Source organism: Orbicella faveolata, unplaced genomic scaffold, assembly GCF_042242905.1.
Source record: "Orbicella faveolata isolate gen_17 unplaced genomic scaffold, um_ofav_v1 contig_15, whole genome shotgun sequence".
NCBI classification, from domain to species: domain Eukaryota; kingdom Metazoa; phylum Cnidaria; class Anthozoa; order Scleractinia; family Merulinidae; genus Orbicella; species Orbicella faveolata.
In genome coordinates this window covers 8,281,835-8,298,901 of record NW_028301542.1, presented here as the reverse complement: position 1 = coordinate 8,298,901, position 17,067 = coordinate 8,281,835, and the positions used below count along the sequence as shown (strand labels likewise).

The 17,067-nt window shown below is 38.6% G+C and overlaps 2 protein-coding genes, 1 long non-coding RNA gene and 1 pseudogene across 4 annotated transcripts; 2 read left to right on the top strand and 2 right to left on the bottom strand.

Annotated features, from left to right (window-relative positions):
* The first annotated feature begins 385 nt into the window (after positions 1–385).
* On the top strand, positions 386–15,355 carry LOC149113403 (uncharacterized). Of its 2 annotated transcripts, none has more exons than XR_016206798.1 (2): positions 386–495; positions 15,153–15,355. It is a non-coding gene; the product is annotated as an uncharacterized LOC149113403 (long non-coding RNA). The 2 variants fall into 2 exon arrangements; XR_016206799.1 differs by lacking the exon at positions 386–495 and adding an exon at positions 12,185–12,231.
* LOC149113406 (uncharacterized) lies at positions 3,660–4,750 on the top strand. The gene has a single exon (XM_089288284.1). The coding sequence runs from the start codon at positions 3,721–3,723 to the stop codon at positions 4,672–4,674; it is 954 nt and encodes a 317-aa protein (XP_089144410.1). The 5' UTR covers positions 3,660–3,720; the 3' UTR covers positions 4,675–4,750.
* Positions 4,662–8,154, bottom strand: LOC149113405 (uncharacterized). Its single transcript, XM_089288285.1, has 4 exons — positions 7,831–8,154; positions 6,083–6,292; positions 5,790–5,988; positions 4,662–5,018 (listed from the first exon to the last, which is right to left on the bottom strand). Exons 1-4 carry the CDS (start codon positions 8,062–8,064, stop codon positions 4,780–4,782), a joined length of 882 nt encoding a protein of 293 aa, XP_089144411.1. The 5' UTR covers positions 8,065–8,154; the 3' UTR covers positions 4,662–4,779.
* Positions 9,403–11,228, bottom strand: LOC149113404 (uncharacterized; annotated as a pseudogene).
* Positions 15,356–17,067: the final 1,712 nt, after the last annotated feature.

Here is a 17,067-nt window from a genome sequence, read left to right as displayed (position 1 = left end):
CTTGTAACTGATGAAGGTCTAAGACCGAAACGTTTTTCTATTAAATTTTTAACTTTTTAACTTTTTTTACCGTCAGAAGTTGTCCGTCCTTGCTTTATCAAACGTTTATATATATATATATATATATATATATATATATATATATATATATATATATATATATATATATATATGTCTGAATTTATGAAAACCGTGTCAAATTTGGGCCAAAACTTTCGCGCCTGCCTGCCGGCGATAGCCGGCAGGGAGGCCTTTGCGGTGCTTGAAAAGCCAGGGGGGCTTCCGTCAAGCAGGGTGGGGGAAGATAGCCCTGGGACCTGGCTACCCGCTGATACCAAGCGGGGCTGCCAGGAGCTAACCCCAGGGGGGTGGGGTGGGTCACAGAGAGAGGCACATTCCTCAGTTAAAACTGCTCATTTTCTTTGCAGGACAGCCTTGGCAGGCAATGCCCTGCAGTCTTAGGGGCTGGCAGCCAGCCAGCCAGACACAAGCAAGGTGGGTGAGTAGGCTGTGTGTTGACAGAGTGCCTGTGGTTGATCGAGTGAAAAAGCCTGTGTATTTTCTTGGAAAAGTGTCAGGGTGGTTGTGTTGAAATTAGCACGGTTTTCATAAATCCAGACATATATTGGGGCAGAATGATTTAGGGGGGGCTCCAGTTTAGATGCTGTGGCCCCAAACCAGTCATGGGAATCACTTCCAGCCGGCAGGTGCATGCTGGGGGCATTTCCCGGGCATTCCCCGCCAATATATGTCTGAATTTATGAAAACCGTGTCAAATTTGGGCCAAAACTTTCGCGCCTGCCTGCCTGCCTGCGGTGCTTGAAAAGCCAGGGGGGCTTCCGTCAAGCAGGGTGGGGGAAGATAGCCCTGGGACCTGGCTACCCGCTGATACCAAGCGGGGCTGCCAGGAGCTAACCCCAGGGGGGTGGGGTGGGTCACAGAGAGAGGCACATTCCTCAGTTAAAACTGCTCATTTTCTTTGCAGGACAGCCTTGGCGGGCAATGCCCTGCAGTCTTAGGGGCTGGCAGCCAGCCAGTCAGACACAAGCAAGTGGACTTTGATCGTAGACGTTGAAGTTCTATTTGTAAATTTTAAAAAATACTTATCACTAAAGACATGTTTTTGTGTGGGAAGGCACTTTTTCCTGCAACAACTGAGGTTGTAGGTGTTGGATCTAGGTTTTAGAATACAATGCCCTTTCTTGTTCTCTTTAGTTCTATAGGAAATGTATTGCTTATTTATTGCTTACTCTTGGATTTCTTGAGTCTTAGATAAAGAGGAAGATTTTGACATTTGCATTTTTCCGCGAATAATTTAATGTTGGATCCTACGTAATTAACTCGGTATACAATCATACAATGATCAACTAAGGCGGCTTATATTAAGGAATCTCTTATTCTGTGTTAAGCTTTCCTCAAATTCATTGGATTGACTTGTTCAATGTAATGTAATTTGGAATTTGTCTGAAAGATTAAAGATTAAAGATTAAATTCGCGCTTGACATTGCCTCTTTATGGATCAATCCTAAGTATATACTAAAAAAATTAGCATTACACGGTGTCTCGTACTACTCTTTATAACACCGAGGAATAGAAAATATTTAATAGTTTGAAGCATTTTCCACAACTTTGCACTGAAGCACATGTACATTCGCTGATCCGTACATAACCAGCCTCCTAACATATGTACATCTTATTTAGTGAGCCCTTTTATTGTGTAGCATCGCTTTATAAATTTAATTCTACCCTTAGAGCTCGAAATAAAAGGGATGAGTACGTTGCAGGTCAAAGGAGATAGAAATATTTCCAAAGAGCGAAAAGCTGGAAAAAACCGTGTTCAAATTAACCGGTGCTAAACGCCTAAAAGATAATAGGCAAACCCAACGAAATTGATCAGAGTTCGAAATAACGGAGAGAAGTTTCTTTCTTCGAGTTAGCCTAGTAGGGATTAAGTTAAATTTGCAACTTACACTACCCGCGTTGATCAGAAGTTCCAGGTGCAATCTGCCTTGATACTTCACTGAGAGATGGATTTGAGAATGGATGTCACGATGTTTTTTTTTTTCGCCTTTCGCGACTTCTTCGCGAAGAAATAGTTCAATTCCGTTAAAGTCGTTTGGATTGGTCACATTCCATTGCAGCTCTGCAGCATCTAACGGGCTGGGGGTTTTCCAGCTGCTCGTATATTTTCTTACGATAAAGCGGTGTTTTTGGCAAAGTTTTGAATTGGCGATTATCGGTATCTTTTAGTCACCATTAGGAAAGGCAAGGAGTTTATCTTTTTTATATAACAAAGGGCTTGTAAGTGGTTTTACTTTATTTAGGTGGGGCAGTAAAAACTTAGAATTTCAAAAGGTACCACCGTGTGCATTTATATTACAAGCTAACATTTTCCGATAAAATCATTCCTTCATATGTCCCATCTAAATTTCGTTTTTCGGCCTTTTACCTGGTGCCGCGAGTTAACTTTTATGTAATGCGTTAACTTGTACCCGGCCAACAGCATTGTTTTGGCTAGCACGCCTTCAAAACGTTCCGCGACAGTATGTTCTTTTCATCCTTAGTTAGCACGTACAATCTTTTTTAAAAGAATATTGTTTTTAGGCCCAGGCTGAGTATTCTTATCAGTTTTCTGCTTATTCTAGGCTGAAAAAATTCTTGTGAATATTCCTAGATTAGATAAAGGAATACAAAGTCGACTTTGCCGATAAAACTTCAAATTTTAGCTGATCTAATCTTTTCCCCTCTTCCAAGAGAATTCAGCATTAGGTTGATATACTATTCCATTTAAAAATTATCAGTACTGAAGTAAGAAGATAGTATATTTCGGGATGGTATCTTTAACCCCCAGGAAACGTATTTGTGCTTGTAGTATTCACAACGAAATGGCAAGGTGCCTGCCGGTTACACTCTTTCTCTTTAGAATATTGAGGCTGAACTTTGCGAAATTTTAAGAATATTTTAAGCATGAACCCGAGGCTGCGATTTTGAAGCATGGCTCTGTTCTGTCATACACTATAATGTCTATATTCTAAGAATATTCACAATAATATTTTCAGCCTACAATCGGCAGAAAGACAAGAACATTCAGCCAGGAAAAAAAAACAATATCCTTATAAAAAAGGAGTGTAATGTCCCGTGTTTAATGCCCGTTTTATCTATATCTCGGCCAACCTAAAGCCTTCATTTTCCTCCGAAAGGTTTGCTTGTTTATTTCCAACTTAACGTTTCTTGCAACTGTGAAGTTCAAGAATGGCTTACAAAATCAGTATGCGTGTTTGCACAGGTCGAGCAATCTTTATTTGTTTTTGTTGAGGTTTGAATCCCTCGATACGGGGTTTCGCTGTATTTAAAATTGAAAGAGTTTTATATTAGTCAATTGTTTCTTTATCTCATGAGCTCACTTGTTTTGTTTATCTTACCAGCCAAGCTAAGTATCCACTCCGCACTATATAAATTGTAAGAAAGAATCTACGTCTCCGGAAAGAGATCATTCAATTGCATAAACGTGACCCATTGACCTTCCAAGTGTCAACACTCTGATAGGTCCTTATAGACGTCACCCAGAATCAGTACGTGTCTTAGTGAAGCAACTCCCAACAACTTCCAACGTAGATTAAGTAAAACGCTTTACCGCGAAGAATCGTGAACTTTCTCCGTTAAAAATGCAAATCACGTAGTCGAACGAATAAACAGATACATAAACGCACTCTAAAAGCAATGACAATTCACAAACTTAAAAATATGTTCCCAAAAGCACTCGTCTTGCAACTTGATTATCACAAGACTTTGCCCTGTCCAAAGATCTCAGCACAAGATAGCCACTATTCGAGGAAAATAAGAACCAATCTTCTCGGAATATACTGTGCAAATGAAGAAACTATTCACTGCTTCCTCTACGATGACAGTGTTGGTGGAGCAGGACCGAACGAGGTAACATCTTTGTTGAACAATCTACTCGAAAAAATGGAAACAAAATATGGCAGATTTGATCAGCTAACAATCTGGTGTGATAACTCTCCGGGCCAATTTAAAGAATGCTTCTTGTTTTTTTACCTCGATTACCTGGTGAAAAAGGGACAGTTTCTGAGAATAGACCTCAAGTTTCTTTTAGAGGGACATTCCTACTCGATATGCGACAGGCGTTTTGACTGTATTCAGAAGTTTTTTGACACAGTAGAGAGGGTTGAGTTACCACAAGAATGGGCAACTTTGCTGAAGAACAGTCCTTTAAAAAATATCGAGGTACACTGGGCAACTTTAAACATGATCAAGGACTACAAATCCTGGCTTAGGATGCAGTATATATCCAGGTGTGAGGGTCTAGATAAGGAGAAATTTGAAGTCAGAAGGTTAGCGTGGCTAAATTTTGGTTATGGAGAAGTCGCAGATTTCGAGGGGAAATTGGAACTTGTACACCATCCTGAGACTGTGCTTATACGGTTTAATATTGACACTAAAGAGAAGCCAAGAATGGTTTCGTTCTACAAAAAAAAGCAAATGACGGAATTGAATTCCGATTTACTCGTACCTGCAAGACATGAACAGAGGCCTGTAAATAATCAAGTGAAAAAAGACTGTTTAAAGTTGGCGCGAAAATATTTATCTGAACGCGCACAAGCTTTTTATGCCTCACTAGCTTGTGAAGAAGACTCCTCAGATGATGAAAGTTAATAACTTTTATTATACTTTTTCTACCGAGGATGTTCACTTTATCCACAAACTTGAATAAATACACAATACTTTTTTATACATGTATTTGTGCCACTAGAACTGAAGTTACTGGCCATGGGGAAGGGTCTGGCTATTGGAATACAACGCCCACTCTTTGTCATTGTAGTCCCATAGTAGCTCTACTGTTTCTGGGATGTCATGCAGGGCGACAAGAAAAACCCTTGGATTTCTTGAGTTTTTGTTGGCGATGAAGGGCCTTACATTAGCGTTGTTCCTCGAGTGATTCAATGTTGCACCCCACGGTAATTCGCCCCTCACATTGCCTCTATATGGATCAATCCTAAATATAAATACAAAAAAGAGAACATTACACAGTGTTTCGCACTACTCTTTATAAAATGAGGAACAGAAAAACATTTCATTGTTTGATGCAGGTTTCAACAACGTAGCACTGAAGTACATGTACATATGTATATCCGTACCCAGCAAGCCTCCCAACAGATATGCATCTTATTCAGTGAGCCCTTTTTAGAGTGTAGTATCGCTTTATAAATTTATGTTTACGAGACTTGTGGCTCTTTTGGCGAACACTTAGCACGAAGGGCAAGCAAAGATGCAAATTGCGAGTTAAACGTACCAAGTGCTAGCGTTTTCAAGTGCCACTTGATTCATGGCACTCTAGAACAAGGAAATGTATCGCTTATGTCGGGAAGCGCTCTGAAATGTCACTCGTGCTTCATCAGTTAATGTTGCGTCGTGTTAAAACAAAATCCGCAGAATTTCATCAAGTAGCAGGAACGTACTATCGCAAACTTTGATTCAAATTAACTTCATTTTAAGCAGGAGCGTATAAGAGGGAAAGTTTCTTCAATTTTATATTGAAAATTCGACCATCGCACTGAGATATGATACTGCGAACTAACATAGCAGTGCGTGATGAAGTAGAAACAGTTTACGGTATCTGACTAGCTTTCCTGACGAATCACTGTAACACGGTCTACGCATGAAGAGCCCACCCATATGGCAGCAACATAGATTTAAGCTAGAACGAAGAATTGTGTCTCATATTTTGAGTACTTTTTTAACGAATTTCCGTCTTTTATTTCGTAAAAAGATCTCATTCCTACCACTCTCGAAAACCATGAGGGCGCAAACTTTCCCTTCCTCTCGGTAGATCTCCTCACGCCTCTTAGCTTCTTCCAAAGTCAGCACTTCTCCTTCATATTCACATAGGACCTCGCACTTTTTAATGTCCCGCGAGGCGAAGGCGCATTTTCCCGCTTTTCTTACCGGGTCACTCGGCACATCGTGGAGCTTTAGAAATAAACATAATGTTCAGCATTCCGGCGACAGGTTAAATGTCCAGAAAGATAACACGAGATAGCTGATATTATGCATAACTGCTTACCTCAATTGGTGGAGCAGGTTTGGGGTTGAGGGACATATAATGCCGAACTCTCTCAGCCATTATACGCCCCCCAAATTCAACGGCTGGCTCTCTCTTTGGACGCTGTAGGGCTATCCCCGTATACCCTCGAATGTTTCCACCAGCTTGGGTAGTTGATGCTATTGGCCATAGCCTCTGTTGGCCATATACAAGAACCGCTTTCTTAAATTGCTGATAAACACAAGATAAAAAACATACAATGTTTAAATGCTGATAATGGTTCGCTCAATTTACATACATTTTTTCTCGATTACTATCATTCTTAACGACTTAGGAAACTGAGTTAAAATCGGGCCTACAATTACACAGGGCGGACATATATCTTAAACTGTTGAACTACTTGTACAAAGAACGAAGTAGGTAATCCGTAAAGATCAGCTACAGTTGGACTCTGCTATTTCGAACTCTCTGATGAAAAGAAACCCTCATCGTTTAGCTTATCTCTAGTTTAAAAGTCATAGCTCCTAGTATCAATAATATGTAAATAATAACCAGTCAAAAATAGTTCGTAACGCTTGTAATAAACATTTTCGTAAATCTTTCTCTAAGTAGTTGGATAGTAAGCTTATTGTATATTAATGGTATAATTAACAATTAGACCCGTAGCCTGCAAGGGCTACGGGTCAATAGCCCATGAGGCGAAGCCGAATGGGCTATTAACCCGTGGCCCTTGAGGGCGAAGGGTCTAATTGTTTTAGTATCACCCAACTAGTCGGACAGAAAAGGCAATAATAAAGTTAGCAAATGCAAGTTGAAGAAATATTTGTTTGGGAATAAAACGAAAGAAAGCGTCATGCTCGATTGCGCCAATTTCGCTACTCGAGGACTATTACTAATAGTCCTCTACTAGCGTAGCCAATTAAAATGAAGGATTTGCATTAGTCCACTAGTTGGGTGATACTAATATAAAATAGATCGATGTGCGGGTTCATGCTGTTATTATATTTACGTTTCTAACTCAATTATTTTTAATTATAAAGTGTAGATGAAAGACAACTCATTTGACTTTTTGAAGCGCTTAATTTGCGTTAGCTAACCATCTGCAATAGCAGCTCGTTTTGTGTGCGATATCGCAGCGTGTTCAAATGGAGAGAGGATTATTATTGGAGCATGTACACACAACTTATAAACAAGAAAAGGTGATATCATGGTGAAATGAAGACCGAATCGTACCGAAAATAGTTAAAACTTTAGGCTCGACAAAAATAAGGCCACCATAAATCGTCTGTGTAAACGGGCTTTAAATGAGCCTAAAGTTGAGGAGGTAATTGATAATTGGTAATTCTTTATTTATCGTGACAACTCCGCTTAGCTAAAAAGCTACTTTGCAGGAAGAACATTAAGGTAAAAGATTAAAGTACGATCACATTAGTTTCTCAACGGTGATCTGATATATGTTTCAATGTTGATATAGTTTTCAATTGTATCATTGCAGTTGGAAATAAAAGGGATTGGTACGTCGCAGGTCATGGGACACAAAAATCAATTCCAAAGAGCGGAAAGTTTGAAATAACCGAGTTCGAATTAACCGTTGCTAAATGCCTAAAATAACACCGGGGCACACCCAAGGGAAACAGATTAGAGTTCGAAAAAACGGGGAGTACAGTTTTTTTTTCGGGTTAGCCTAGTAGGGATTAAGTTAAATTTGTAGGGTCCAACGGTAGTCACAATAGTTTAATGAATCGGGTTCCAAGAATTTTAATACTTACCCTGTAAAAACTTCCCTTTTTCATGAGATACTGAGTTTGCCCGCGCGTACTGTCCTCTTCTGTCCACAATGAGACGACCCTGCAATATTCCTTAAAAATTTCTTCAGAAGAAACAAAACTTGTCTCTTCTGCCAAAGCAACAGATTTAAGGATAAACTCTTGTAAAAACGGACATTTTGCTGCTCGTTTGTGCTTAAGCATAACTCTTCTAACATTCGCAAATTTGGGCGGCATCTTTGCAGTGCTCCTACAGGTGTTTGTGAGCTGACGATCAAAGCGTTTTATTTATAGGTACTGAGATTTACCCATAAAAATCGTAGGAAACAACTGGTGCTGACTGATTAGCCAATCAGAAACGCGAATCAGAAATTTCACTAGTGAAGAAAAATCAGCAACTGAACCGGAGCAATGAATTTTCACTAGTGATACTAGTAAATATGCATACATGCCGTTGGTCTATCGTAGAGTGTTGTTTAGCCCAGAAAACAATAATTGCTATTTACAAAACTAAACAACAAATCAAATTGCTGGAAAGCTACTCGAGGAAAACGATTTAATGCTTCGAGGACGGTAGAAGATTTCTGTATGGGATGAGGCCGGGGTGGGGGTAGCGGAGGGGGGTTGTTTGCACAACCTTGGCCAAAGTGGACGAAGCAATCAAAATGTACTTATTGATTGTCTGAGGCGTTTATTTAGGATAGTAGCAACTTTATGGACCTATGAAACATTCAGTGAAAACATTGACCTGTAAGCTTTCTTTATTTTTTTTTTTATTTTCCTGTTCGGTGTTTACCATACAAAGTAACATCGGAACTCGTGCAAAAAAGAATTCAAAGGCGACGCGTCAGGAGACATATCTAGCAAAACCCGTGAGAGCGCTCTCCGCTATTGTCACCTTCTAAAAGCAACTCAATTGGATCATTTCTAATTTTGAATTTCTTGTTCAGCTTTGATGGAACCACCGACGTTTTCAAGTCGTTTTGTTTACTTTTTAATCTTGAAATATCCAAGTACCGATGAAATAAACAAATTACCAACGCAGCTGTTTCTAAATTGCTGTGAAGTTGCACACGGAAAGTCTCTATAAACATAAAAAGGAGAGCATTTATTATTGGAATGTTAGTTACAATTCTTAAGTTTGATTCCTGTAAACTGGAGGTATATTTCGTGACAGGGTCAATCAGTTGCCACCGCCTCGTATTTCGTTGACGGCCCGTCAGGATTTTTCAGCTAAATTAATCTTATCAGGCTTCATCATAATTCGAACTCCGTCAGCAAATAAACGTGTCTACACACTTAGCCTAGTAAGTGTATAACAGCGAGGGTACTTGTAAAACAGCGAAGTACATGCGTATAGATAATTTGTCTGTGTAAATATTCCGCGAGGTTGAAGATATTAAGACCCGGTAAAGGTACCGACTTAGTGATGTCAGTCGAATGAGGGTCCTGTTAAATTTCTCAACTTCAGAAAGATTGTATCTATATTTAACACATTTTGGGATTTGGGTTTGAAGTTGAATGCATCAGTCTCTAATGATCAAGCTACAATAAATCAAAAACAGGAACAAGAAGTCCATTTCAATATAATTTTTATTTATTAAATGGCCTGTTGAACTTTTGTAGCGAGAATAGTTACATCGTATTTTAAGGAAGCGAATCTAGCCTCGCTTTCTCTTAAGTGAGACTGGCGTTGAGTTCTCAGCCGACAAATTTCATCTTCGGACCTGTGCCGCCCAGTTTTCCTCAATTGTTCCTTCAATTTATTGGAATTATTGTCGCAAGTTTGACAGGTATCTTGTCTCGCTTTTCTAAAACTAAGCATTTCCTTCAATTCACTGTTAAATATGTTTCTAAATGACGAAAAACTTAAAACTGGACCTTTATTGTAAACTGGTTGTCTTTAAATCTGGGTTTTCCTTAAGGAACTCAGACCACATTTGACGCATGGACACTTTTGAGTCAAAATACTTCTTAGCATTAGTTCGTGACTTCCGGTAATGGGATTCGCTTGCCTCGTATGAGCAAATAAAGTTTATCACCATGTTTTTCACGAGGGGCAAAAATTTTCTTGGCGTTCTCTGGCCCCTCTGGTCGGGTTCTACGGAAGGATTATCCAGATGAATTTTTTTCAGCAACACTTGTATCTTGCTTGATGACAATCCATAGCATTTTCTAAATGCGGTCCGACATACCTTTCCCAGTGGTGGTATGGTATAATTTACCCTCCGTTTTCCTCCTACGGTTACTCTTATTTCCATGAGCTTGGAAAAGAGGTAATTCTGTTCATTGTATGACTTTCGATAAACCGTGTTTCTTTGACCTCGTATAATAATTCTTGTTTGGAATGGACCTCTCCTCAAAAGGCAACCACTGTGACAGCAGGTCAAAAGTAGCCGATTTATATCTCTGAAAGCAGCATTTTTTCGTCTCAATATCGTTCGCCTATCCTTTGCCACGTAAGTCTTCTGGAGCTTGTGGCTGGTAACCAATTTCCTCCTTCCCTTTTCGACTGAACTCGCGATTGGATCACCATGGACAAAATACTGCCACGGCCTTGCGGAATCGAATTTGTATACAAGGTTGTTTAGGTCTTTTCCATCGCCATGGAGAGCGCCTGTTAGAATCGAGGGATTGTTGGAAGTCGTCATATTGTGAACGCAGTTTTGGCGAGCTTTCTGAAACGTAAAAAGCCGGCGTTTTTATTCTATGGCCTGACGTGACCGAACGAATGTACGAGCATTGTCCAGTTTGTTTACAAGCCTGACACGTCGACTGGCTGTCAAAAATTGCGAAATAGAACAGTCTGGAATCAGCCGTCAGCGAACACGCCCACCTATTTAACTCAGGCGAACACGTCCCTTATTTTCATCGCAAATATTCTGGAAAATATTACTTCCTTAAATTAAACCAAATCCATGTTTTGAAAAACAAATCTCCAACGAACTCGAAGGCAGAGGTATAATAATTAAACATTATACGAGGCTTGAATTACTTTCGCAGCCTCTGGGGTGGACCACAGCCTGCTGTGAATATTTTTTTTCTTCTGTCGCCGATTTGCAGGAGATAAGTTTGAAATACACTACAAAGTGGTACACCGCATTAATTATTAAATACTTCCCTCAACGGACATTTAATAAAGTTCTTTATTATATGGATGAACATGAACTAGTCCGCAATGAAAAACAAAAACTTCGTGAGCAGTCGATCTGCAGTCCATATTTTGTAATATGGACCGCTGAGAAGGACCGCCCACGAACCAATTACGGCAAATTGCGTTTTCAATTCATTCCGCAAAATAAAGAGTTTTTTTTAAGAAGAAATCTTGTTACCTTCATACCACAAAAGCGACGCGAGAAACGTAAATAAATGTTTACCTTTCACGCGCTCATTACCGGGAATGCCTATTCGGAGACGCATACTTGGAGAGGCGCATCAATTTATCAGTCCGACATTACATAGAAGCAAATCAGATAAAGTAGACTGTTCAACAGCCTCTCTATTTACGCACGCGAAAGAAAACGCGAGCTCGAAATAAAAAGCGAGATCCCTTTGTTCAAGTCGATTTTATGCGCGAGTTCGACGATAGGCTCGATTACCAGCCGCTGTTCGGGAAAGGAGCCTAGTTCGACGATCGAATAAAAAAACGTGAAAATAGAGGGCCGTGAACAGTCTAAGATAAATAGAAAACTTTTATATAGCAGTCTTATACACCGAAATCCAAAGTGCTTAACACCCAAGAAATTTATCAAAACCATCTCCATAGAGATAAACTATTTTGAGTGTTGTTTCTGACTATAGTTTGCCTGTGAATTTTCGCTCATACGCGGGAAAGACCGCGCGCAGGACTGGAAATTGGCGAACATGATAACTTCTGATTGTAAGCTCGTGGCGGTCAAATTAAATCGTGCTATGAAATGATATTTTTCGATGGTTTCACAAAGGTAACCACCTGAACGACGGCCATAATTCCATTCTATAAAGCTACACGGAATAGACTGACTTCGGGCGTGGATTATAAGCTCCCGTTTTAGCTCTGCTGGGATACCTGGACTGAGCGGTAAGTTTGCTTGCAATCTGATAATCTTTAGCTTATCTGAGTTATCGGCTTATGTTTTTAGCAAAGAACTGGGTAAAAGCCTGGCGAAATTTCCTCCACTACTGAGTAATATACATCCTGGGATATAATTTTCAGCCTAAATGTGTTAAATGCAAGGCGAACCGAAGTGGAAAAACCGCGAATCTTTACTACCGAAGCCCGAAGCCTGCAAAATTGTTGTCAAATGAGTCAGAGCTGTCGCCAATGAAATACTTCTTTAACCACGTTCTTTGTCTGAAGTTACAGAAAGCAGGAATAGCCATCATCCGATTGTAGCTGTTGTTGAGAATGACAAATGTCAAAAAGTGAGTTTGAGCGTTGAATAGTAGTGACACATGCTAAGTTGTTACCGTTGAAACCAATTATCCTTAACGGTACAGTTGAACCTTTATTTTCGAATATAGTTTCCTGTATGTTCGCTATAAAGCTAAGTTGTGAAAAACGGCCTTCGTAGCTTTCCTCGGCATAATGCTCAGTTAGGCTGACATATTATTATGATTTTAAAAGATAAAATAAGTTGTCACTACAGCTGATTTATGTGAGTTTCAATCCTTCGTCAGCTAAGAATGAACAGAATGAAGTCGTGAAATATTGGCCAAGCTTATTTTGGCCCGTCTATTTTCTACACGTTTATCACTAGAAATAAATCGATAAATGTATACCCTCTTGATTTAAAAGACCCTTTAAGCAATCTCCCGTTCGTTTTGTTATCGAGTGACCCGGCCTAGTAATTGGGCAACTATAATAAGCTAAGTTTAAATTTAAGCTTAAATACGGGTTATTCAACGATCACGGACGTTACATTTGCACGAATATGGCAAGAGAAAAAGCATTAAAAAAGATACAAAAAAAATCATTCCCTCTGACTTAAATTCTTTATGACAGATAGAGAAGAGTTGCATGTTTAGTTGAGAACCCGTCAAATTGACTCTTTTCCAAAAAAAAAATATATTGAAGCTTAAATAAATGGAGCTTTCATGGACGTTTAACAGCTGAGTCAACCAAGTTCTCAAGTGCAAATCTTAAACCGTAATCTCCTGTGAATTGTGAAAACATAAAAACCATTGATATTGTTTGTTTAGGTACAAGGTAACACTTAAATTATGTACTGATAAATATTTCTTTCAATTGGTGCTTTTTATTTGATAATAAAACATTGTCATGGACGTCACATTCCAGATCATGGACTTAATACAGTGTTTCAAAAAGAAAATGAAATTAATGATGTTGAAAATATAATTTCCCTGTTCCTTCTTGACTTTTCCCACATTTATTAGAAAACTGGCCAAATGAAGCAAATATCAATCGGTTCAAGCAGCTTGTAAAGACATACAATGTTATGTTTAGCTTTTTATTGATATCTGGTTAGCTATTTTATTTGAAATTGTACCATGTTTTGTACTTTTTAGCAATCATTGCATGGTACATCTACGTCTTTAAAGATTAATTTTAGTTTCATTTTTATGATGTAAACCATACTTAAAAATTTCATGGAAAGCTGCACTATTAAATTTTTTTAATATTAGGGCCTGTTTACAAGGAGAGAGGGTTACCTTAGAAGGCGGGTTACCCTAGCACTCACACATTTCCTTTTTTTTTCTTCATGTTTACAAGGCAGCTAGGGTAAACCCAGTAGGTGGGTTACCCTATCTACGTGCTAGGGTTACCCTGGCAGGCGGGTTAATTTTTTCCCTCTATAAACACTCCAGGTAGGGTTAACCCGCCTACCCCGATTAACTTTCTAATTGTTTCCAGACACTTTGAATATAACCGTGCATTAAGTTCTCCCTGGTTGTAGGGTTACCCAACCTGTAAAATTTTGCTTGTAAACCCGGGCTATCTTTTGCCTTGCAGTTAGGTTTAACCCGCTCGCTAGGGTAACTCTCCCTCCTTGTAAACAGGCCCTTATTATTATTATTATTATTATTGTTATTATTATTACTATTATTATTATTATTAGAAAAGGTTTTTCTAAAAAACTGCATTGTTTCAAGCTCTTTTTGAACATAGCTAATTTGATCTAGAATGGATAATAAGTTACTAGGTCTTTTGTTGAGAGTATGTTTGCATGGTTTCAGACTAATAACCTTTGTTCAGTTCCAAATTCTTAAACTTAAGAGACAAACACAAGTCTTATATTCAATGACATTAAATTTTAATCACAGAGCTATAATGACCATTTGTTGTGTTCACTTCAAGAGAGGAAAAAAACTTACGCTAATTACTGTGATGATCAATCATGTCTTCATACTTTGACATTTTGTTGACTATTACATGTATATTATTGTGTTGTTGCTATTATTATTATTCTACTTATTATTATTATTATTATTATTATTAATTCAACGGTAATTGCTCGAGTTCTAAGTCCTAATTTTTTGTTGAACAAAAAACTAACTTTTAGAACCAAGCTTTTTGGGCAATTATTACGAAGCCTCTTGCATTTACTGTTGTTCATGATATATCACATCCATGAATGTAACATTCATGACAAATTTAACGGCAAGTTTTTTGAGTGACCTTTTGGAACTGATAAGTTTTGTTGCCACAGATGTATGTTACTTGGTCAAGTAATAAAAAAAAACATCTAGTATGTTATTTTTATATCGGGCTTAGATACAAGCCATGAGAAAAAACAAATTGCTCTAAATTATATGGAATACTTTACTTGACATCCATGACAAAATTTTTGGCAGTTACACATTTCTTTAAGAATAGGTAAGATGAAAATACTTTGGTTCTAACCTGGACATTTAATATTACATTTAATGTGTACTAAACTCAGTTGTTTGACTTATGGTTAAAAGATTATTGCATCCATAATGCCAAAATACAAGGAGTCTACTAGTAGTCCCTTAGTTTGGGGAGGCCCCCCCACCCCCCCCCCCCCAACCCCTCAGTAATGCATGATGATTTTTAAAACAGCAGTCCTTGTGCATTTTGGCTATGGACTTAAAATACTAGAATAAGGTATTTTTAAAATGGTCCTTTCCTTTATTCTCATGTGGAATGGGCCATACATACAAGAAAATTTAATAGAAGCAGCAAAAAGAAACAAAATAAACTTGAGTGTAAAAGAAAACTGAGAAACACTCATCCTTTGTATTTCAAGTTCAAAACACACAAAATTTGTTAATTTTATAATGATAACATTAATTTCCAGCTAAGAAAATACATTGTGTTGCACTGTGCACCTGTTCATTAAAACTGCTCATTTTCTTTGCAGGACAGCCTTGGCCGGCAATGCCCTGCAGTCTTAGGGGCTGGCAGCCAGCCAGCCAGACACAAGCAAGGTGGGTGAGTAGGCTGTGTGTTGACAGAGTGCCTGTGGTTGATCGAGTGAAAAAGCCTGTGTATTTTCTTGGAAAAGTGTCAGGGTGGTTGTGTTGAAATTAGCACGGTTTTCATAAATCCAGACATATATATATATATATATATATATTAAATTAATTAATATTAAATATATGAGACCGCTACAGAAGACGTTTTAATGGAACCTTCCCCACCTATCTTGAACTTCAATTAAACTTCTCCCAAGGGTTGGCTAAATAGTAAATTTGTCATGACAGCACTAAGCATTTTTTCTGCCAGGTTACCGATCATTGTCTTCGACGTGTTTCCTTCACGCCCATTGACTGGAAATGCACGTGTGATAAGGCACTAAGTTTATACATTTATCATGTTTCACTTCCCATCATTTCCTCAGTGAAAAATATTGTATGTAAAGAATTTTCAACACACAGACCATCAACGCAGCAATATTTAGGGCATGTTATTTTGATATCATGACACTCCATGTATACTTCATACTGTTTCCTGTCCACGACTATAAGTTTACTTCTTAATTGGCTAGGACCCAGAATACAGTATCCAATATTTGAATCACAAAACTGAAGGAAGGTGTTCTTTTTTATCGTCCAGGATGTAAATGGGTGTCTCAAAACACAGTTTAACGTGACTGATGCAGATGGCTCGTCTTGCAAAAACTGTCCAAAATGTCCTCCAGGGGAAGAACTTTCACATGTGTGGAACAAGCATACCACCAAATGCCATGTTAATATGCGTCCGCAGCAAACCAGGAGTCTCGTTTTCGAGCAGTTGTGATACCTCTACCTGTACTCCTTGTTCGCCAAGCTGCTTAGAGGACCAAGTAGTACTTGAGTGCTGTGCACCTACTGGAAATATCAGATGGAGCAAACAGTGTAACAGTAAACGCAAGTATATTTCCTCTTTTTCTGGCAATGCCATCACTCTTTTGCTTTTTTGAAGTGTTGATGTGTTTGATCGTAATATTTTCATCAGCACTGATAATGCTTTATTCAAATCTGCACAGTTTGGACCATCCCTACTGTAATGACCGTTTTCGGTTTATGTCCATTTCTGGTCATGTGACGTGTCGCGCGCTACTGTAGCGATTTGCATCACACACGTAAAATGGTATGTTTTTGGTGTTTCGAGTCGACATTACAGGTTGTTTTAACGCACCTTTTGGCTAGTTTATTAACTCAACACCTACCAATCTTTATACCTTACATTACGTGGTATCAAACAAATGGCTAATCATTGGTGAATAAGTTATGCAAATATTTTCCACTCCATTAGGTTTCCAAAGCAACACTACAACCCATAATAACCAACCCTAATTCAAGCTTAGAGCTTATTTGAAAAGGAAAACCCTGCAGTCGGTAAAACTGAACCCATCATTCCTCTTGGCATACATAACAACAAACCACAGCAGTGGTCCCTCAACACATTATACTGAAAAAAGGGAAAAGGACCGCAAAACAAAACTGAAACTATCTGTTGGTAGAATGTGTCATAAACCTCATGAAGACAATTTTAATTTCAAAATTGTTGAAAGTGGTAAAAGAATTCAATTATCATAGGGGGTTGGGCTGTACCTCAACAAGCCCAGGCCAGTTATCTTTTGCTGTGTGTTTAACTGTAGGAGGGGTGGTTACAAATGCTATTGCAAGTTTAAAGAAGTAGTATTTTTGAATGTGCTAATAATTACACTAGTTGTATTGTTTGAAGTACTAGTGTAGGTGGGAAGTGTTAGATGGAAGCTCCCTGCAGGTTACACGTATTTATATAATTATTTGTAGGGCTTTATGGATGATCAATATATTTAATATGTCTTG